At 36.9% G+C, this 25,000-nt stretch overlaps 1 protein-coding gene across 1 annotated transcript in view; it reads left to right on the plus strand.

Moving 5' to 3' along the window:
- Nucleotides 1-25,000, plus strand: part of LOC115217605 (organic cation transporter protein-like) — an 81,377-nt gene that overhangs the window by 32,506 nt on the left and 23,871 nt on the right. Inside the window, exons 3-5 of the mRNA XM_029787357.2 lie at nt 18,980-19,176; nt 20,147-20,377; nt 24,622-24,824. Coding sequence (XP_029643217.1) covers nt 18,980-19,176; nt 20,147-20,377; nt 24,622-24,824 — 631 coding nt within the window. The remainder of the gene's footprint in view (nt 1-18,979; nt 19,177-20,146; nt 20,378-24,621; nt 24,825-25,000) is intronic.

Consider the following 25,000-nt stretch of genomic DNA (forward strand, 5'->3'; position numbering starts at 1 on the left):
TTGCCACATGACAATTTACATAATAGAAAATGTTTTTATTCTATGTGTCCTCCTTCTTTCTCAATAACTGCCTTCACACGCTTCCTGAAACTTGCACAGGCGTTCCTCAAATATTCAGGAGGCAACTTCTCCCATTCTTTTTTAATAGTATCGTTAAGAGAGTCGACATTGCTGTGTGATGTTCTATTGGTAGCATGTTCTAAAACGCCCCAAATAGCATAATCCAGAGACCATAAACATGATTGCAAAAAAATTGCTGAAGTTGGATTTGCAGAAATCTTGTATTTTTCTAGCTGTGTGGGCTGGAGCACCATCCTGTGTCCATACATAATTACCATCTGGGTAGTTTTCTTTAAGCCATGGCAATACCTTGTATCTCAGAGTCTTGTAGTAAGTATTAACATTGATCTTTTCATCAGCTTTGTAGAATTTTATAGGCATTTTCTTTCCATCGGAAGCCACAACACCAAAAGCCATAACTTGAGCAGGACCTTTTGTTTTGAATGTCCCCTTAACCTCAGCTGTTGATTTTGCAATAAATCTGTCATTTCTGCTGTTCAGAACAGCATCGACAGTGAAGATCTTTTCATCTGAAAAGATCGTTACAATGGAGGACTTTTTTTTTAACCATGTAATACTTTTCTTGCACCTTTCCAATTACTTTTCCGTCATAGCTGTTGTCAACAAGTGTTTGGTGTTCTTGTGTAAGATTTTAACCTCAAATCATATTTTACTGCATTTCTAATGGTCTTGTTGACTACCTCAAATTCAATTGCCATTTTTCTCATGGATTTGGTTGGATCCTTTAGGATTTGGGATTTGAGAGCTTTAATAAAAGCTTTGGTACGTTTTTTGTTGATTCCTCAACTTCCAGACTTCCTCGTAATAGTTTTGCTCATAGTCATTCTATTCTTTACATTATAAATAGTATTTATGGACACTCCAACTGTTTTTGAAATCTCCTTTGGTGTGACGAGTGCATTCAGAAAATCACACACTCTTTGACTTTTGCTTTCCTGATTACTCATATCTCTTTCTCTCTGTTACTTGCTTCAGTCATTTGACTGTGGCCATGCTGGAACACCATCTTTAATCGAGCAACTCGATTCCGGGACTTATTCTTTTTGTAAGCCCAGTACTTATTCTATCAGTCTCTTTTGCCGAACATAAACACACCAGCATCGGTTGTCAAGCAATGCTATGGGGACAAACACAGACACACACACTCCTGCGCCTATATGGGCAAAAGTTTTGGAAAAGGTAAAGATAATAGTGTTAGGTATGAGTATGATATCAATATATGCTAGATTTCAAAACAATTGACTTAGTGCCACCTGAGAAAAAACAACTTAACATTCATTGTAAATTTTGCTTCCCCACCCTGTATGTACATATATACGTGCGTTTGTATATATTAACCCTTTCTCATGCATACATATAGATAGAGAGAGAGAGAGAGAGATAGATAGATACATACATACATACATACATACATACATACATATAATTTTATTTAACCCTCCATTATCTATTTAGCAGTTTGTCTGTCTTATCACCACACTATCAACCTCTGTATCCCCGGGTCAATATTATATTTTATGTAGCCATTTGCGCTTCGATCACTGTTCTTAAGCCAGTACAACATTGATCTGATTATGGAGATAACTCCCACCAAAATCGATAATATTCTAACACAACTTGGATGCATACGTTGCTTTCATCTTTCTCAGTTCGTCATATGGATCCTTCCCGTAGTCCTTGTGAACTCAAACCTTCAATTCTTCCTTTTACAGTGAGTTATATTTTCCCGAATATTGTACTTTGTATGTATGTATGTATGTATGTATGTATGTATGTATGTATGTATGTATTGATGTACGTATGTATGTCATTATTACTGTATTCTGTTTCTTCCGTCTTTATGTTCCGAGTTCAAATTCCGCCGTGATCAATTTTGCAATCCATTATTTCAGGCTCGATAAAATAATATATATATTCTTGTCTTCTCTATGCAAAAGGCCTAAAATTTTGGGAAAGGGGGCCCAATCGATTAGATCGACACCAGTATGTAACTGGTACTTAATTTATCGACCCCGAAAGGATGAAAGGCAAAGTCGACCTCGGCGGAATTTGAACTCAGAACGTAAAAACAGATGGAATACCAATTTCTTTGTTGCCCACCGGCGGCCAAACACATAAATGGACAGAACAACTGATGGGATCAGTAATGCGATATGATTTTACATATAATGTGGCTTTAAAAATTTTAATAAAATATAAAAAATCGAATGAAATTAACAATACAGAGACAATACAAATGAAGCGATGATCACGCCACGCTCCGACGCCACAAGCCCCGATCTATCGCTAGTACCTTTTTTGTCTTTTTTGTCGTATTCAAATGGGTCCTCGCACGCACAGCACTCGTGCAACATGTTTTCAAGGGAAAAGTAAAATACGATCTAAACTCGTGGCCGGAAATAAAGTTACCCGTCTTAATCACTTTTATTCTAGCCGTCCATACTGCTTCTTTCGCTATTGCAACAACAGTCAGAAAACAAATCTTATCTTCGTTTGGTAAAAATTGCGGTGGGTCAATTTTATAATGGACCCAGTCGACAGCTGTACTCTTCTTTCGCCGGACAACAGGTGTTTAGCATAAACCCACATTTCAGATATCTCCAGGCAATGGACAATAGCGTGAGGGACGGTTTCCCTATCCCCACCCCACCATCTCGGACAGGTCACGGATATCAAAAGAAATATAGAAGCAAAGACCATTCAAAATGAAGAAAGAAAAAGTTTTGCGTCAAATGGGAAAGACGCCCATGTAACAATGCCAGGTCAAGGACTTTTGGAAATTGTCCAACGTTCACAACCCGAATGTACGGTGGAACAGGCTGTCGAGTTGAATATACCTGAGAGCTAGAGTCGCCTCAAAGCCATCGTCACATTCAGACTCTACCAACTCACTATATAAAACTTGTAGAACCCCCATCGCTTGCGTTGCCCGAGCGCCGGAATAGCAGGACGGCCTTACGACACTCCATATGTCACTTACTCCTCCTCGGTCTACGAGAACACCAGGCTTCTTGTTCGTAAAAAACTTTTAAACTCGGAGAACATTTGTCTGGCTAGCGTAGACCACACCCGTTCACCATCCAGGAGAATTCAGAGATGCCTCAACCTCAACGCATGCCTGCGCATCATTAACCAAGGCATCCCTAAACCTCCCTTTAATCGCTTCTATCAACAGATAGAGCATTTCACAAGTGGCGACTTGCCCTTCCACAAAAAGCGAAAGAGCTGCCTCTTCAACCTGATCACTCACGAATCCGGACAGGGCACGACGGTCAGGCGGTAGAGAATAACCGATGCCATAAACACATTGGCCACCTCCACCCTCACTTTCAGGGATAGCCACCGCCAAGACCAGGTCTTGACTATTGCAGCCACCCTGCTCGAAACCTCCTTTCAGTTCTTCTTTATCTGGAGGCCTGGTCCAAACCAGACTCCCAGCAATTTAACCGGTCCCTCTGTCCAGTGCCCAACAACGCCTCTGAAGGCATCGACTTGCCAACCCAGGTGACGAGCTGCAAGCCGAACCACTTTTCCCGATTGATCTTTGCTAGTGCCACCGTCTCGTGAACCTCAATAGCCTTACCTATTTCACGTAGGCGTGTTACTGTGGTAACGCTGATAGTGATATCGTCCGCGTAAGCTAAAACAAACTCTTCTAAACCTGGTTCTCTCGCGATGTCACTCAACTTTCGAAGTAGGGGTTCAAGAACCACCACATACAAAAGTGGTGAGAGCGGACATCGTTGACGAACCGAGCGTCTGATGCAGAACGGTTTCGAAAGAAAACCGTTCACCCGAGCTATCGAGTCAGTGTCGTGATACAGAGTGATGAACCACCTGAGGAAGCCAAGGCCCAGGCCAAACCGCGCAAGCACAGACGCCAGGTATTGATGCTCTACCCTATCAAAAGCTTTAGATTGGTCTAGATGCTCCAATGCCCCACCTTTGCCAGAGCTATCACCAACCCTCTCTATGGTATAGCGAATAAGATTCGCGATTTTCCTGAATGGTTCTGCTTGTGATGGCACATGTCTGTGCCTCCCCGACTATACCATTCGCGACACGCGCCAACTATTTTGCTAAAACCTTGGCCAAAATCTTCACTTCTGCGTTTAACAGTGATGGGCCTGAAATTATCTAAAACGTCCCCCTTGTCCGGGTCCTTTCTGATCAACGTCACCACTCCCCGGCGCACAGATCTGGGGATAAACCGATTCTGTTGCCAGTTCGCGTACACGCTAGCCAGTAGGTGCCCGAACAAATCTGGCATTTATATAGCTCGTAAGTCTCGGCGACTTACCCGCTTTACAGTCAGCCATAGCCTCCGTCACCTCCCCAGGCGTGATCGGCCCCTCGCAAGCCTCCGCATCCGACCCCGAGAGATGTGGTAGCCCGGCAAGAAAGTTCTCGGGGATTTCCCTACCATCAGGACCGCCATCACCATCGAACAGCTGGGCGAAGTACTCCTGAAATGCCTCATACATTTCCTCGGGTTCGTTTACCAAGACACCGTTTTTGTTCGTCATAACCCGAATAGTGGAACTATCTCCTTGTCGAGCTTCCATCACTCGGGCACATCCAGCGGCCTTGATTCCTTCACTTCCCATCGCACGTAACTTAGTTCTGATAATACTTCCCATGTGTTGGGTTTCAAGATACTGGTTCAACTCCAGTCTCTTTACCTTCACTTGGTCCACATTACCAGACCTTCTTGCTCCTTCGTCATAACCCGAATAGTGGAACATACATACATACATACATACATACATACATACATACATACATACATACATACGTACATACATACATAGGTCAGAAAAAACCAACCTTTTCTCGGTTACCAGGTTTCTTTTTTGTAGGACCAACACCCCGTCCCCAATATCTGTCCGACTTGGATAAACGTATTTCTCGTAGCCGTTCAGGAGGGAGAGCACATCTCTTGGCTCCTTCACCCGGGTTTCCGTTGCAACATGACATCCAAATTTCTTGACCTGATGTCACTTAGGAAGCCCCCTTTCTTCCAACTCGACATCAGGCCATGGACATTTATACAACCAATGTGAATAGACGTGACTTATCTTTTAGATCGGGAGTCCTGGGGAGAGGGACTCTCCCCCTTTTCTTGACTTAGGGTCGGAGGTGGCAAGCCTTCAAATATTGATTGATGAAAATCAAATCTCAATGGTGAGACCGATTTTCTATACGTGTTAAACAAGATATATGTCCAGTTCGTAAAATACATAGTTTTTATATTTGTCTGATAGCCTAGTGGTTGATTTTTTGGCTTTTATATCACGCATTAAGTCCTCGTTTTTGTTGTGTAGTGCAACTATTCTTCTGTTCGTCTCCCGCTTCGCCATCCTCGGTCTGTCTCTCTTGGCTGTTTTTTTTTTTATCTCGGCTCGCTCTGCTTTTGCTGGTTCGAGCCTTCCATTTTCCTTTTGTTGTTTATTTTTCCTTCAGTTTCTCTCTCTCTTTCTTCCTCCTCACCATCCGATTCTTCTTCACCTTCTTTACAATATTTTTTAATGTGACCCAGTTGGCCACATTGGAAACATCGGGGCTTACGCCCCTCAACAAAAATACTTAGAATTTCCTCCCCTACTGCTACCAATTCTAGGAGCTGTTCTAAAATGTTCTGCTCTGCCTGAAATAACATGTTGAGCGTTTGTCTAGTCCAATATTTATTCTCTGTGACGGTAGCCTGCAGGAGGTTGATATTATCCTCCCTGTTTGCCAGGACTGCCGCCATCAAGCACATAGGGTTTACTCCGGGTGGAATTCTTGGTATTCTAACCTTAGATGTTCTCATTCCCATGTAAATTAGGATTGATATTATCTACTACAATTAGGTAGTAAGCGCCCTTTACCAGTCCGGCATAGTCAATATGTAACCTAGACCAATTCGGTGGTAAGCGCCGTTTACCAGTCCGGTATAGTCAATGTGTAACCTTGAATCTGGCCACGATTGATACTTTACCAGCGGGGTTTTGGCTGCGAGCTCCAAACCTTGGCACGTTCTCCTCAAGTTTTCGATGTCTTGGTCCATAGACAGCCAATAGACATAACTCCTCATCAGTGCCTTCATCCTTGCCATTCCTGGATGTCCACTGTGAAATTGTTGTAATACACCTCATTATAGTGTAGTTAAACCACCACTGGGCATATATCAGAATATCGTTGCAAATTGAAAAACTACTGGCATCTGAATTTTATTCTATTTATTTTTTAAAGCTTCTTTCATTTTAATAATATACTCATCACCTACAGCTTTCATTCTTATATCCTGTGCAGTCACTGGTAGTTCTTGGATAACGTTCGTAATAACACTTAATTTCACTTTCTGCCTGCAGTGTGGCTATAACAGTTTCTTCTAGTGGTTCTATATTTTTTGGAATTAATCTCGAATGGCAGTCTGCGTGACCGATTTTTTCGATAGGATGTATTGCATTTTGAAATTATGATTTAGAAATATTACACCCCAACGTTGCAGGTGATTTGCAGTGTGAGTGGGTAGCCATTTTTATAGACCCATAAATCGACAGGAAAGTTCAATGATCTGTTTGCAATAAAAAAAAACTTCTGCCATGCAGAAACCTGTGAAATGTTTTAACTGCAAACTAATTGTTACCTTTTCAATTTGACTATATCTCCACTTGTACATTGTCGTTGGCACTGTAATATTCTTGTCGCCACTATTGTATTGTGGCGGTATTCCGCGTTTTATTATCTTGACTCGTCTATCGTACTATCGCTGATAGCTCCACAAGATAGTACGGTATCTTGACGGTAACTCGAACTTCACGGCTTCATGTAACTGACACTGACTCCAACTGAGATCTCGTACAAAGACTCTACTACTACTGACCTCCTACTACGATTGATTGTCTGACTTTATAGTGACTGATTCATATCACTTTGCCACGTGGGAAGGAGCGTACCATTTTCACTGCAACAGTATGTATGCATGTATGTACGTATCTATGTATGTATAGACGTATGGATGAGGGATTATGAAATATGCCCTGCAAGTATGTTATTTCGTTTCAATCTCACTTTAAGGCACTATGGGCAAGTGTGTTCAACTATAGTCCTGGGCTGATCAATATTTTGTGAGTGAATTTGATCATTTGATTTCATAGACGGAATTGTGTAGGAGCACATTGTGTATATATATATATATATATATAGATATATATATATATATAATATATATATATTATATATTATATATATATATATATATATATATAATATATATATATATATATATATATATATATAAACATAACGACGTAAGAAATTTGAAAAGCTAAACGCGAAACCGGTCTTTCTTCTAAACATGTCATTGTAAGAAAAACATTTTTAATATTCTTCAGACATATTGACTCAAATATATATTTTTTAACCTTTTAAAACAAGCCTTCTGTAGTTTTTTCACTTTTTACTATTTTCTATATATTCAACCACGTGCTTTCACAAACCAACTTTCTTATCTATATATATATATATATTCTTGTGGTAATTGGTGCACTTGGCAAAAAACCCAAAATACAACCTAAAAGACTGAAACAGATTAGAAATGTGCCGCCTGGTTATAACTGGTTAATACCCAGAGCTATGAGGGAATCGTCTCCAGAGAGCTGTAACGCAGCGAACCGGTGAAGAAGCAAAACACATACATTGCGTATGAGCGATCGATAATGTTTACAATGCATGTGTGTGTGTATCCATGGGTTCCAAATTATTTTTAAGCATTTAAAAAAATTTATTTTATTTTATTGCATCCAATTTTATTCTTTTAATATTTTATCTTTAATTTAGCTTTAATTTTTTTATTCTCATACCAGTATTATCGTTGTTCTATTATTACCCCATCATTATTGGTATTGTTGTTTCTGTTATTAATTTATATTATCTTATTGTTATATTGTTAATATTATTGATATTGGTATTATTGATATTGATATTGATGTTGCTGATGTTGATACTGTCACCTTTATCATTATTGTTTTGGTATCACACATTACTCTGCAAATTTATTCTAATCCTTTATATATAAATTTATTTTAATGCTAAACATAGAAACTAACATTAGACCATGACCATTTTATTGGTTTAAAATTTGAAAACCTGGCTGATCAGGTTAAGCTGAATTTACATTTAATTTTCAACAACTTTAACTTAACATCATCCCATTTGTAACAACATCTTTCAATCAGTATTTATATCCTGGATGATAAGAGTATTTCTGACCTCTACAATATGACTAATATCCTAGCTAATATCCTTTTATTTTCTAACATTACTCCCCGCCACTATACTAGGTAGCAAAAAGACTGAATATAACTGTTTTAGTCTGACCATGTCCATAAAAAGCCCATGTCAAATTTCAAGACAATGGCTAGAGAATATCTAACCTGTATTCAATACTGATATGGTAACGGGTGCTGACCTGACTACAACACTAATGTTTTAGGCTGCCCTCTTTCAAATTTGGCATTGTCCCCCTAATTCTAGCAAGTTATTCCTATACCATCTCCTTACCTGATTCCACCCCTTTATAACCTGTCTTCATCGAATATCTCCATCTTCTTCCCCTACCTTCCTCATACTATACCCATTCTTCCAGAGCTCTGCTTGTTATAACCAAAAATGGCTCTGATGAAAGTGGCATTAATTTTCTGATATTCAATTTTCTTCAATTGATCAATAGACCAAGTAAGTAAAACTATCAGTAATGTATCTATAATGACTATTGGAAACAGCTTTAAGCCATGTTTACTAAAGGAAAAATATGTAATAATCAATATTTTAACTTGTTTCTTTTATATATATATATATATATATATATATATATAGAAACAAATTCAAAATGCGATAAAATAAAATTAATTATTATCGCTGGTGTTTCTAGCACAGGCCATATATTATTCATATATAAGTACATTAAAGGCGAAGTATGTACTAGAAACACAGAAGCTTGATAAATTTAGTGAAATGAAGATAAAAACTTTTACTAACTCTGTTCATCTTAGACTGCAGTTTCGCCTTTTTCAGCAATAAAAATAATATTTATTTACTCAGGTAGGCTCTTCAGTAAGATTCCTGTTATTATGAAGCGCAACTCGATAGACACATGTGCGTCTACTAATTTGCTCTTTCTAACTAATCAGATCACTGCGCAGACGCAGAACGAACCCGACAAACTAGGGATTTCTGGTATATAGTCTAACGCTCAAAATTTATCGAGAAATATGTAAACAAATTCAAAATGCGATAAAATAAAATTAATTATTATCGCTGGTGTTTCTAGCACAGGCCATATATTATTCATATATAAGTACATTAAAGGCGAAGTATGTACTAGAAACACAGAAGCTTGATAAATTTAGTGAAATGAAGATAAAAACTTTTACTAACTCTGTTCATCTTAGACTGCAGTTTTGCCTTTTTCAGCAATAAAAATAATATTTATTTACTCAGGTAGGCTCTTCAGTAAGATTCCTGTTATTATGAAGCGCAACTCGATAGACACATGTGCGTCTATATATATATATATATATATAATCACTATGTCCACCTGTCGGTTAATTGGCTCCTCTGTTATCAATTTCGCTGTCTGCCTCGCTATCTCATCACCTCACTATCAAAAGTGGGCTTTTTTTTATCTCTGAACCATACATCCTGTAGTCATTTGTACTTTGTGTTTGTCGAATCTGTACAACATTGGTCTGATCATGAAGACGTCTAATATTTACATCGACAAGATTCTTCTGCAGCTTGGAAACTTGGAGTGGTTCAATGTCTCTCAATTCGCCATGTGGTGCTTCTCCACCAATATTATTGTAGGAAAAAGGCGGGGAGCTGGCAGAAAAATTAGCACGTCGGGAGAAATGCTTAGCAGTATTTTGTCTGTTCTTACGTTCTGTGTTCTAATTCCGCTGAGGTCAAATATTTCGGGCCTTGTACCAAGAGCAGAAAACAATATTATTGAAGGAAATTAAAATTTGTTTCTATTTACAGGTAAGATGTGTTTACCTCAAAATTATATTTGATCGTATATCAAATGTCTCATTTGTGTTCTGGATTGCATATGGATATGGTATAGTTAACATCCACATATATACTTTAGTTTACCTGATGAGCTAAATTGTTGCGGATTTCAAAATCTGCAGCTTTTGTTAGAATCAAGTTTTTATTCTTACCTTTCTTTTGTTTTTAAATCCATGCTATTTTTCTTATCTCTGTTAGACCTTACCAGTACACGAAAATAAATTGTAGTGATTTTTTCAGCTTGATTTAATGAATATGGTTGATGCTAAAATATCATTTTTCTTAAAAACACACACACATATACACACGAATATTTTCACACACATACGCACGCACATACACTCTTATATATGTGTGTATGTATGTATGTAGTATGTATGTATGTATGTATGTATGTATGTATGTATGTATGTATAGACGTCTAACATCTAGACGTATGGCAAGCATGTTGTTTCGGGTTCAATCTTGCTTTGATGTACTTTGGGTGTCTTCTACTATAATCTTAGGCTGACCAATACTTTGTGAATGAATTGATTGACGGAAATTGTATAGAAACATATCGTGTGTGTGTGTGTGTGTGTGTGTGTGTGTGTGTGTGTGTACATCAAACGAAGGAAAAAACAATTACAATATACAAATATTAAAGGAAATAGAGAAATACAATTGACATATTAAAAATGTAAATTCATCATAATATAACAATATAAAAAGATATAGTATAATATAATATAATAAATAATTAAAACAAATATAAATCCAACAATTTATTTCGACACATATCCACTAGTAATTTTATTTAAAAATTCACATTTATACATAAAAGTCTCCTCAAGGAGATAGTTGTTCAAAAAACAGACAAAAATTCCATGCAATGACTATATAAAATAGACTGATTTAAAATATATCTATGTTTACAAGTGTGAGTGTTAATAATCCAAAAATATAATAAGTATGATAAAAACAAAATTCAAATGGATAAAATAATTAAGTAAAGAAAATTTACTACGGTCATAAAATGTACTTATGGATCTGCAATAATATTAATCGAAATATATTTTAATCGAAGATAATCACTGGCCATTTTATTATATAATATCCATATCTACATAATATGTTAAAAATTTATGATGGAGTAAGAAATATATTTTATTTAAAATTACTATATACTGTGATGGAAAAGATAAATAAATAATGATATATTTGATTCAGGTACTAAATTCATTTAAAAAATTCTTAATCAACGATTCATTCTCTCAAAAATTTCTACTAAATACGCCGATGTTAAACAAATGTATAAAGTTACGATTATTATAAACAATACCATTCCTTACATAATAATGATAATAATATATAAATAAATAATCAGAACTTTACTTAGTTCTACAGAAGGAAAAAAATTCAAGTAATTCTATATATTTGTATATGTATACAAGTTCGAAAGAACATAATATTATATATATATATACTAAAAATTATAGGATCTACAAGAAATGTTCATAACAATAATATTAATGCGCCAACTTGTTCTCTTTGTACGTACGTACCTGTGGTGTGTATCACACTTACTTCAAAGGAAGAAGTGAGTGGCTAAGTGGAAAAGAAGTGATAGAAAAAGAGAGAGAAAGAGAGACCGTGAGAGAGAGACAGTGAGAGGTGATGGCGTTCGTTTTGTTTTTAAATGATTATCACATCGCAAAAGAAGTAGTTACATAGATTGAAAGAAAAGTTGATACATAAATACATACACACATTGTTAAATTAAAAGCGTGAGAAAGGAGGGACACAGATGAAGTGAGAGAGAGAGAGAGAGAGAGAGACGGTAGATACATAAATCAAAAGAAAAGTTGACACATAGATACAGAGACAAATCAAAGACAAATAACTGCTGCAAATAGTGGATGTAACTTTCACTTTTCATTACCACACCAGGATCAAATTAACCCACAAGTTGCTGAGTACTCCACAGACATGCATGTCATTAACATAGTTCTCTGGGAGATTCAACCTCACACAGAATATGACAAGATTACAGCAACAACTCATTTTGGCCAGCTGAGTGGACTGGGGCAAGATAAACCTTCAAGTGGCTGAAGAAAACGAAAAAAGATTCTATATAGGGGCAGGAAAATCTTTTTAGTCGTTAGGGTAACTATGGGTGTTAATCCAGTCCTAACAGCGGCATTTGTGGGTCTCACAGATCTGGAGGCCAAGCTTCCAGACAAATACCGATGCGCAGGCTGTTGTTATCAAACTTAGCGTGAGTCGATCGCGAAGTCACCACACGACGGAATAGCAGTTATTTCGTTTTAGCTTTCACTGCTTACACTAAACACATGACATTTTTGCCTTACGATATGGGAAATTTCATTTTCTTTTACTCTTTTTTAAACAAAGGCACTGTCGGTCACGACGACGAGGTTCCTGTTTATCTGATCAACAGAACAGTCTGCTCCTAAAATTAACGCGCAAGTGACTGAGTACTCCACAGACATGTATACCATGTGGTGGCTCCCAGGGAGATTCAGCCTCACACAGGATGGGATAAGGCTGGCCCCTTTGAATTACAGCTACATCTCATTTTTGCCAGCTGAGTGGACTGCAACAAGGTGAAGTAGAGTACCTTACTCGAGAATACAGTGCGCTGTAGGGAATCGTACTCCTGACCTTACGATCGTGGGCCGAATACCCCAACCACTGAGCCATGCACCTTCACTTTCTTAACCGTAGAGAAAAGGAGTGAAGCGATAGAGACAGAGAAAGGAAAGCATCAGTCATTTACAATGACAATTAGGCTGAAATACGATTGATCTTATCTAACTTCTTTACTTTTAACAATGAAAAAGAGGGAAGGACATCTAGTAATGAATAAAGGAAATGTCATTCAAATGTTCACGTTTTTATTCTAGGAGTTCTAGAATGAATGCCAAAGTTTGGTATGTGCATATATATATATATATATATATATATATATATATATATATATATATATGTATGTATGTATGTATGTATGTATGTATGTATGTATGTATGTACGTATATGTATATGTATATATGTATATCAGTGTGTGTGTGTGTGTGTGTGTGTGCGTGTGTGTTTGTGTGTGTGTCTGTATATTATTTCTCAGTAAACTGAAAAGATTAAATGATATGTATATGTAGGTATTTGTATATTTATCTTTATTTAAATATGCTGTCTATGTATATCTAGATATGTGTATATATATCTTTGTATGTATGTATATATGTATGTGTATGCGTGAATTTATATATGTAGTGTACAAGTGTATTGTGTGTGTGTGTCTCTCTCTATATATATATATGTATGTGTATACGTTATGTATTTGTGTATTTATGTATATATATATATATATATATAATATATATATATATATATATATATATATATATATATGTATATGTGTATCGGCACATGTATCTATGTGTATGTGTGTATGTGCGTTTGTGCGCGTGTGTGTATATATTTAATTTGTATGCATGTTTAATAAATAACTGGATAAATAAATTAATGAATGTATGAATAAATAAAGTGATACTAATTTTTAATTTTTTTTAAAAATACATCTAAAAATTATAGGTGTATTAGGTCGTGGTAAAATTTTGAAGTTACGCAAGAGGGCGCGAAAGAAATTACTTTCTTTGTGATATTCTTCCAAACCTTATAATATGACATTATTTAACGTAATTATAGTAGAGGCCATTTTTTTTATTATACTGAAATACGTGCTTTTTATTCAAACTAAACATTTTGTTGATTGAGGAAAATATTTTTTTTATTATTATGAATGATTTACAAGTTTTTTTTTTTAATTTTAACTAAAAGGTTTGTAGGCGTAAACTAGTATATCAATGAAGTTATCTGTAATATTTCAGCGGATTAATTTACAAATTTGGTATTAAGTATTATAAAATATATTTGTCTTAAGCGTAAACTATATCACTATACTCGTAGTTAAATTTAAGATATGTTTTAATCATGTTATCATCTTTATATTAAATTATTATAAATTTGTAAATATATAAAACTGAATTTAATAATAACAAGAGCACTTAGAGTGCGCAAACCTCCAAGGCAACACCAACGCCCTCTCAATGATTAGCCAGAGATGATTTTTAAAATGATAGTATCTGAAATAAACTCGACTGCTCTCACAAACGAGAATACTAGAAATTAACCTGCCCGCTCTCAAAAATTAAGTTTAAAAAATCGGGTACCTGATCGATCCTAATAGTAGTCATGGAATGTGAAGGTGGCTCTAGAAAATTTATTAACAGTAATAAATAGTTTATCCTTATCTTATACAAGCCAAAGTTAACAAATTCACCGGTAAATCAATCTTGATCAGCCTATGAACTTTTCAGCCGACCCTCGTAGTGTTTGTGTGCTACTCTCTGTTATCTGATTTCGGTTACCCTAAAATGCCAAGGCCAAGCATACGAGTTTTATATCCTGTATGGCAATTGTCTTCACCAAAATATTACTGTTAATCAAAAAGGAAATGGTTGAAATACGGTACTTGAATAATGTTTATATACGATGAATTTATGATTTCATATTTTATATCCGTATACTGTCACAGCATCGTATTTGCGAGCACAGACTCGTACATTTTTCCCAACAAAGCTTCTTTAAAATACCTTTAAATAGGTCTATGATGAAACGAACTAAATTTGTTTATTTTCTCAAAATTTACTTATGTACATCATATACGAAAGACCGTCTGACTCACCGACAAATTCAGTAACCTATTTAGTTTAAATTTGTTATAATCTTTTCTTGGTTTGATATCAGACAAGAAGTTATATGCTCATTCACGTAATAAATTGTTGTAATTCAACACTTCTGATAAGATACAAATAATTAAATATTTACATGAGAATAAACCCAAACGCATGCATCATAAATATTCTTATTTCTCGACACACCCAACCAACTCTATTTGGCATGTTACCATTTAAAATCCATTTATAAAATCTGTTTCTTTCTCTAATTCATTCAGTAATCCCGTCTGTTGAAAGAACGAATTGTCGCTCTTTTTTTTTTTTATCGTATCGGTATTACAGGGATTTCATAGTCGAGGAGTTTGTTGCTACTTCAGTAGTGTTCATCCACAGTAATTTTGTAACAGCTGTTACACCTTCTTCCTATAGGCTATAAAGAAACGACCCTCCTCTCGGTTAACAACTAGTGTCACACTCATCTGTGTCAAGTTGCAACATTAAGTATCCCCCTATCTTTTTACAAGATTTCAAAACTATGCAAAGCCGAAATGTAATTCACTTCGGTCTTTAATATTTGTATGTGATAATAGCCGATAGAAATGTGAGTTGATTGATTGAGTTCTGCAGTCACGTCTTACATTGTACAATGAGATGGAGGGGAAGGAGAGAAAGAATTTTAAAAAATACAGAGAGAGTGTAGGATGATTGTTTTATAACTTTCTAAAAAATACACACTTTTAATGAAATTTTGCAGAGATAAGTTTCTGACAGAATAGATTGTGATCATGTTAATAAAATTTAGAAAAAAAACATATATTTGTTGCAATTATACAAATGAGGAATTTGTTAAAATCAGTTGTAAGGTATTGAATATTTTTCTTTTGGAAATTAATATTCATTTCATCATTTTGAATAAGCACCAAGAAATTTTTATAAAAGTTGAATTTGAATTATTATTTGTATACCATTTTCCCTAATATTACCCATAGTGGCAAAGTATACTTACAAATTTACCAGTCATAGAAAGTAACCAAGTGTTGGTTTCTTTCTAAAAATAATTTTACTCGACGTTTCCATGACCAAAAATGTTAGTGATAGCAGATTCTAATTGAAGCACATATCCAAAAAACTTTGAGGGAATATGGGTAATCGATACCCTCAACTTTAGTTCTTCACTGGTACTTTATTTTGATAAGATGAAAGGCAAATTTGACTTTGGTGGAATTTGAACTCAGTGCGTGGAGAGCCATAAGAAATATCACAAAGCATTTCCCCGACTTTCTAACGATGCTACCAGTTTACGACCCTGAAGGATATCAGTTATAATTTATTATGTTTGTTCCTTCTTGGGCCACACCTGGCTCATAAGGGCTGGTTTCCCGGTTTCCTTGGCGTATAGGTTCCCCACCTGGACAGGACGCCGGTCCGTCGCAGGTGAGCTGCAAGATGCAGGAGGAAAGAGTGAGAGTAAGTTGTAGCGAAAGAGTCAACAGAAGTTCGCCATTACCTTCTGTCGGAGCCGCGTGGAGCTTAGGTGTTTCGCTCATAAACATATACATCGCCCGGTCTGAGATTCGAACCCGCGATCCCTCGACTGCGAGTCCGCTGCTCTAACCACTGCCTCCACGATGATTTATCGTATTCAATTTTAATTCTATTGCAAGTCCTTCAACGTGTAAACAGCCGTGTCTCTGTCATCCAAATGCATCTTCTATCTTTTAATGTTTGAAGTATTGGACTGCGGCCATGATGGGGCATCAACTCGAAGGGTCTTAGTCAAATAAATCAAATTCCAGGACTTATTTTTTTAAATCTGGTACTTATTCTATGCGTTCCATTTGCCGAACAGCTAAGTTACAGGGGCGTAAAGAAATCAACAATGGTTGCCAAGCCGTGAGAGGATAGATATAAATACAAAGACACGCGCACACACACACACACACACACAACACACACACACACACACACACACCACACACACACACACACACACACACACCACACACACACACACCACACACACACACACACATATATATATATATATATATATATATATATATATATATATATATAGTTAATCCAAACAAGAAAACACAAAAAACACAACGCGAGGACGTGGAACAAATATAGTATTATTGGACACTCAGGAAAGAAGGGAAGAAGGAGGGTTTACTGTTTCGAGCGGAGCTCTTCGTTGGAAACATAGGAGAAGGAAAGATCCCGAGAAGGGAAGACAGAGGGAAAAAAATCGCCAACGGTACACACGAGGTCACATTTTGAAAGACCGGAAGTATATATATATATATATACAGCGGGCTTCTTTCAATGCCTGTCTACAAAATCCACTCTCAAAGCTTTAGTCAACCGGAGGTTATAGTAGAAAACACTTACCGAAGGTGGCACGCAGTGGAACTGAACTCGAAACCATGTGGATGAGAACCGAAACAGCTGACGAGGTCAATATCGTCAGGAGTACATTTTATCATATTTTCTTTCCCACATACTTTAGAATATCAAAAGTGTAATTAATGTTATCAATTCTATCTCTCTCGTCTGTTTTATAATTCTCACTCGCACGTTAAACTTGATTAAAGGTGTTTGTTTTCAGCCGCAACATTTCGAGTAAATAAGCTGATATTTCTAGCAGGTCAAACAACTACGTACAGGCTGCCACAATAATGCACTATTCCTGTGATCGTCGCTGCCGTTGTGATGGTTGTTGCTGTTTAACTCTAGAATAACGTTTCCCGACTAGACAAATGACCAGATGCAGTCTAGCCTATCTTTATTCTGCTACAATTACCCTATTGTTCATTTTGTCATAGAGTATCTGTGATTACAAATATTTGATCAGTTATTCTGCCACAATGTATCCAGGACTACAGTCATCTTGTAGTTTATTCTATTTTACATCAATGTATCTAGAACAACAGCCACACTGTCGTTTATCTAGGACTGCAATCATCCTATCTTTTATCTGCCACAGTGTATCAAGGACTACAACCATCCCATCGCCCATTGTGCCATCATGTATATAATGGTAGAGTTACACTGTCCTTTATTCAGCCGTAGTACTTTAAGATTTAAATCAGGACAGATATCTCATTACAGGTTGATGACACTTACTTCAGGTATCATGTAAATCAGTACTACCTGTTTCATAATTGGGTAGTCAACGACTAAACCGGTTCCCCAACTTGAGAAGCATGCTACTCTTGTGAGGCGGGTGTCTGGGCACCCAGCAGGACTCAAAAGAAGATCTGTCGAAAGACGGATGAACTCCCTGTGAGCCAACGGCCATCTAGTTCGGGAAGGAAATGGTAAGCCACCTCAATGTCTCTGCGAAGAAAACACTATAAGAGAGTCAGAACGAATTAACGGTATGGCTTCGTCTGATGAGAGATCTCTCGCTTAATCGGGAAGACTTTCGTTGAAGTGTCATCAATGCGCTGTAAAAAGCGTTACGATACATGACAAGGACCACATCTAAGATGGCTGCATGTCTTTTCGTTTATGAAATACGAATGGGTGATTTTAATCGTATCCATAATGGAGGCCTGCCTTTACGGGTTTGAATTCTTGGAAACGCTTCTATTCGTTTCAAGGCCTCCAATGGCCAGGTTATGATTTTTAAATCGAGTGCCATATTACACAGATTTGCTTTTGAAAAAGTAAATGCAGACGTATTTACGTCGTTCGAGTTACTTCTTTTTTCTTTTACCACTCTACGTCGATTTTTTTTTTTTTTTTTTTTGAGAAAATGTAAAAATAAACCTCAACTTGATTTATTCAATTTTACGTCGGTCTCTGTGAACATATTTGAAAACATAATTAAAAAAAACTATTTAACATCCAACACTAAAGTGGAAAATCGAAGATGTGTGTAAAATATGAACAAATCATTTTATACTTGCTAATAAACGTTTCCTAAATGTTTTTCCGTGTTACGTTGTTTTGGGTGTTAGGTCGAATATCATGAAACCAGTTGCCAACGTAAGTTGAAGTGTGGCTGTATTACATAATTTATTTGGACAAGGGTGTCAGTATTTTAAAATCTTCATCAAATTGATATTGATTTTTTTCTTCTTCCTTGACTTAGGCCTTCAAACAAAACACCAATGTAAAAATTTGACTCAGGAACAACTCATCCACCACAACCTCTCGTACAGCCAAGAGGATATCATTTATGGCGAATGCACAATTTCTTCTGACAGTTACCTAGATTTCAACAAAACGATACCATGTGTGAATGGCTACCATTATACAACTCGGGTAGATAGGTCTATTGTTTCTAAGGTGAGTCTATCATATTCTCCTCAATAAAAAAGTAGATCTCCTCTAATGTTTTGAAAAGGGGCGGGAGATTTTGTTTCATGAGAGACTAGGACATGGGTAAAAGGGAGTTGTGTTTGGCTAAATCGAGTATGTATGAGGTTGTTACCCAAAGTCCCGATGATTCCTATTCCTTCGCTTATGAAACTCAACTATAAATATGCACAGTGGCTAGGTACAAATCCCTACTGTAACCAGCGGGAGCTCTGGGTAATAAACGAGAGTTATGTTCTCCTATGGTAATGATTTTAAATTTTGTAACGAGTCTGAAATATACGATTAATGAAAGAGATGAGAAAATTTCAACAGTGCATATCGATGTTTCCCTCCGTAATCCTTCAAAAGCAACGGTCCTTAATTCTATCGGTAACATGCTCTTGATGGAGGGAGTTCATGAGAGAATGACAGATGTCAAGAGTGTGCTGAGTGTTTAGAAAACTGGAGATTTTTCTTATGCATAAAACAGAATATTTAATTCAGGAGCGTTATTTTAAACACTTTTTCAAAAATAAATCTTTGTCGTGATTAGATTAAGAGAACATTGTATTATTAGTGAGCAGATAACATGCCTGACCATGAGCCAATGTCTTATATAATTTATGGAACCATCTAACATTGGGGTCGCTTACCTGCTTAATTATCTAAAAGTTATAAAATGGCACGGTTCGATTATAAGTACCATTTGAGCACTGGGGTCGATTTAATCAACTTACTACCTCGCCCGAAACTGCTGACATTGTGCCAAAATTTGAGACCAATAAGTAAATACTATAGATCCCAATGCATTGATTTGTAAAGGGGCCTATAATGCTGATAATACAGCCCAGCCCTCCCCCCACCACCACCACCACCATTAAACAATTTTATTGTTCTCTAAGTTTATTCTGTGTATGGAACTATTATTAATGCGTTTTGTATTCGTAATTATTTTCAGTGGGACTTGATCTGTGACAAGACAGGCTTGGCAGAACTAACGCAGACGTTCTACGTGGTTGGCCAGTTAATCAGTGGGATATGTAGTCCTATTTTTATTGAAAAATTCGGACGGAAGCCAGTTCATATTGCATCGAACATCATTCTACTCGGAATTAACCTGGTCTGTGCGTTCAGTCCTTATTACTGGATTTTCGCCCTCATGAGGCTTCTCAACGGAATAATTAATGATGTAAGTGCACTACAATTTTTAGTTAGTTGTTGTTGGTGATGGTGGTGGTTGTGATGGAGGTGTTCTTGTTGTAGTTGTTGTTGTTGGTGGTGGTGGTGTTGGTCGTGGTAGTGGTGGTGGCGGCTGTGCTGCTGCTGCTGTTGTTGTTGCTGTTGTTGTTGTTGTTGTTGTTGTGTTGTTGTTGTTAAGCAACGAGACGAGTAAGGGTGATTAGGTGATGGTCTAGGGCTTACGGGAGGGAGACCCCAGACCTTGGAAAAAAACTTTGGTTGTCTTGTTGTAGTCGAGGGCTCTTCGTTGACGCCCGACACCACTGGGAGGTGGCCCTCGAAGTCGCTGGAAATGGAGATCTCCAGGTCCAAATTCTTGGACGGCTGCTGCTGCTGTTCCTGCTGTTTTGGCCAGGTTAGCATTCATAGAGAAAACTTATGATCAAAGATAACGCAATTGTGACCATCTTGTATTTTTGTACCTCGAAGACAATGGTCAGTGACGATCTTCCCCGGTTACGAGTGGACAGCTATCAGGTAGGTAGGTAGGCTCGAATGGTCAAGTTCGCCTCGTAATCATGTGGTCTCCGGTTCAATTACACTGTGAAACATCTTTGTGAAATGTCATTTTCTGTGTCCTTAGGTAGACCCTTACCTTATGGATGAGACTAGATAGACGGAAGCTGTATAGAAGATCGTAAGAAGAAGCGTACCTGTTATTTAAAAAAGTACAGCCTTGTCACACCGTGTGTCATGTTGATTACACCTGAGGATTACACTAAAGATGCGCTTACCTGTGGAATGTCTAGTCACTTTCTCAGTCACATATATATTAATTCAATGGGCAAATAATTCGATTGGTCGAACTGAATCGTCATCATCGAAATGGACGGTGAACTATCCATCCGTGTATAATAATAAATAAATGCGCCATTTTAACGCCTAACCAGGTACATGGGCCCGGTTTCCTGGTTTCTACGGCGTATGTGTTCCCCAGCTGGATGGGACAACAGTCCATCGCAGCGTTTCTCATTTTTGCCAGCTGGAGCAACGTGAAATGAAGTGTTTTGCTCAAGAACACAACGCGTTGCCCGGTACAGGAATCGAAGCCACAATCTTACGATCATGGTGCTGACACCCTAACCACTAAGTCACTCGCCTCCACATCCATCCGTGTATATATATATATAAACAAAAGTGTGCACACACATACACACACATACACACACTCATATACCTACGCATACACACATACACACACTCATATACCTACGCGTGGAGGCACAATGGCCCAGTGGTTAGAGCAGCTGACTCGCGGTCATAGGATCGCGGTTTCGATTCCCAGACCGGGAGTTGTGAGTGTTTATTGAGCGAAAACACCTAAAAGCTCCACGAGGCTCCGGCAGAGGATGGTGGTGATCCCTGCTGTACTCTTTCACCACAACTTTCTCTCACTCTTACTTCCTGTTTCTGTTGTACCTGTATTTCAAGGGGCCGGTCTTGTCACTCTCTGTGTCACGCTGAATATCCCCGAGAACTACGTTAAGGGTGCACGTGTCTGTGGAGTGCTCAGCCACTTACACGTTAATTTCACGAGCAGGCTGTTCCGTTGATTCGGATCAACCGGAACCCTCATCGTCGTAACCGACGGAGTGCTTCCACATATACCTACGCACACATACATAGACGCACATAAACATATACATACATACATGTGTGTGTGTGTGTGTGTGTGTGTGTGTGTGTGTGTGTGTGTGTGTGTGTGTGTGTGTGTGTGTTTGTGTGTGTGTGGTTAACAGCTCCCAAATACCTAAATCAAGATTCGAAATCGAATCCACAGTTTCAAACAAGTCTCTGTCCAATTGTTCTCTGCTGCTGCACTTAGAGATGAATAAGACCTCTTAGAACTTTTCAAGTTATTAATCAGTCAAAGTTGATTAGAGAGGAAAATAGTCTTCGTTTTCGTTTGACCTAGTTTAATTACGCAGAATATGAATACACAACGAAATATCAGTCCACTTCTTTGGTAATTAGGCGCTTTCTAAGAGCACATCATCTTTCTTCGGGTACCGATGGAGAGACAACATCATTATGTGAGAGACAACACCAACCCTTACTGATTCTATCTGCCTTCACTCTCTAACTCTTTCCCTTTCTCTAATAGTCACAGAGAAGAAACCATCTACATAATGGACTGGGGGTCATTTGTGTACGCAGACTACTATAAAAAGTTATTTTCTAGGATCTTTACCTTTTGAGCTACAGATTAAAAAAATTATTTTTTGTAACTAAACACTTTCACACTTCGGACACTGGTAGAATGTGTCATATAGAACATCTTTTACTCTAAGCATTTTTGAGAAAAACTTATATTTACGAAGTTATTTCACGTTCAAGTTGTCCTATTGCGGTAATTTCAACCAATCAATGACGTGTATTCAGCTGAATAAAATTACTGCTGTTGTTTGTCAACAAGAACTTCCGGTGGTGTATATTTCGTTTGTCACTGTTATTTATGACAACCCTAACCCTAAACCTAAAACCCTGGCCCTAACACCCTAACCCTAAAACCCTAACCCTCCTCCTAAAACTTTAAAGCTAAAACCAGTACAAACGCACGAACGATGTCATAAATAACAGTGACAAACGAAAAATACACCGCCGATAGTTGTTGTTGACAAACAACAGCAGTAATTTTATTCAACTGAATACACGTCATTGATTGGTTGAAATTACCGAAATAGGACTATTTTAACGTGAAATAATTTCGTAAATATAAGTTTTTCTCAAAAATGCTAAGAGTAAAATATGTTTTATGTCACACATTCTACCAGTGTCTGAAGTTTGAAAGTGTTTAGTTACAAAAAATTATTTTAAAATCTGTTGGTCAAAAGGTAAAGATCTGTTTTCTTTATTGTAACGACTAACAGTAGTCACATTACTAAATAGTCATCTTGATAAGCAATTAATTCTGTTCTTCTTTAGTCATTTATACCAGTGATTCACAAGCTTTTTCTGGCTGCTGCCCCCTTGGCACGCGGGCCGCATTTTTAGCGCCCCTACACACGCACACACACCACCACCACCACAACAACAACAACAAACGTTGACCATTTTCTGCAGCAAATTCAAAACAACACTATTTCACAAATAAAATTTAACCTAATCATTATTCTGTTGTTTTTAAAACATTATTCTGTTGTTTTTAAATACAACGCCCGTTTTTGGCCACCTACTTTGTCGCTTCAGTTTTCTTGGATCTTTCTACTGCCCTCAGTGGGGCGTTACCGCCCTGTTTGGGAATCTCTGGTTTATACGATGCATCGATATACATTGATTTTTATAGATTTTGACGTTAAACTTCGTCGTTATAAGTGCTGACTCTGTCTTTACATATATATTTTTCATTATTATTCTTAAGCTTCAAAGTTATTGTCAATAATATTCTTGTTGAAGAATAATAAATTTCTACTCTACACAAGTATAAAGGAACCAATCAGATTAATATACAATTCTTTTTATTTTAACTGAAAGCAAACATATATATATATATATATATATATATGTATGTATGTATCCAGCTATATATATATGATACACACACACATATGTATGTATGTATTTCGTTTTTACTATAAATCTCGAAGTAGATAAAGCTATAAATAATGGTTAGAATAAATAAAATGCTGCCCGTCGAACTTGCGCCTTCGATTTTTTCTGTCCAAAAGGGTCGTTAACTTAATATATATATACGCAATTGTTCATAGCTTTATCTATTTTGAGTGCTACAGTTAAAAACAAACTATTTCACGTTCTCTCCAAGTTTCTACACTGAAAAAAAAAACTACTTTTATCCATAGGCTGAAACAGCTGTAAGGAGTGATTTTTATGATTTCAATAATTTATATTATGATTTTTATAACTGTATTCTTATCTTATATGTATTGAATTATAATGTATATATGTATGCTATTATAGGTTCTCATTTTTGTTAAATGAATAAATAATTCAACATTCTAATATCCGAAAGCTGATGAACCAACTAAGTTGTTTCTCTATTTTCTTATTTGTATTATACATATATATGTGTGTGTGTGTGTGTGTGTGTGTGTGTGTGTGTGTGTGTGTGTATGTATGTGTGTGTATGTATGTATGTATGTATGTATGTATGTACGTATGTATGTATATATGTTTGTATGTATGTATGTATTTCAGTTGTTTTCATGTTCTTTCGTTTTCTACTGTTTTCTTCAGTGTTCCTTAGTGAGTTGTTTGACTGCTGTGGTGGAACTGTTTCCAAAGGAGAATCGACTTCTTATGAATGGCATATTTTCCTTCATGTGGAGTTTACTAAACGTCGTGCCAGGTGCAGCCGCCTACCTACTGCGAGACTACAGTTGGACCGCTTTGGCCTTTTTTAATTGCGCCCTTTCAGGATTTTTCATTATAGAAATCATGTAAGTACATGCTGTTGCAACAACCTTTTAGATTTCAAGTTCAAACCCCGCCAAAGTTGACGTTGCTACTATATCTTTTCTTAGTCGAAAGAATAGTGAATAAAATATTTGTCGAAAACTGGGACGTCGATTTATTTGACAGATGGATGTGATGTTTAAAGTGTACAACTAAATAC

This window comes from Octopus sinensis, linkage group LG11, assembly GCF_006345805.1.
Source record: "Octopus sinensis linkage group LG11, ASM634580v1, whole genome shotgun sequence".
Lineage (NCBI taxonomy): Eukaryota > Metazoa > Mollusca > Cephalopoda > Octopoda > Octopodidae > Octopus > Octopus sinensis.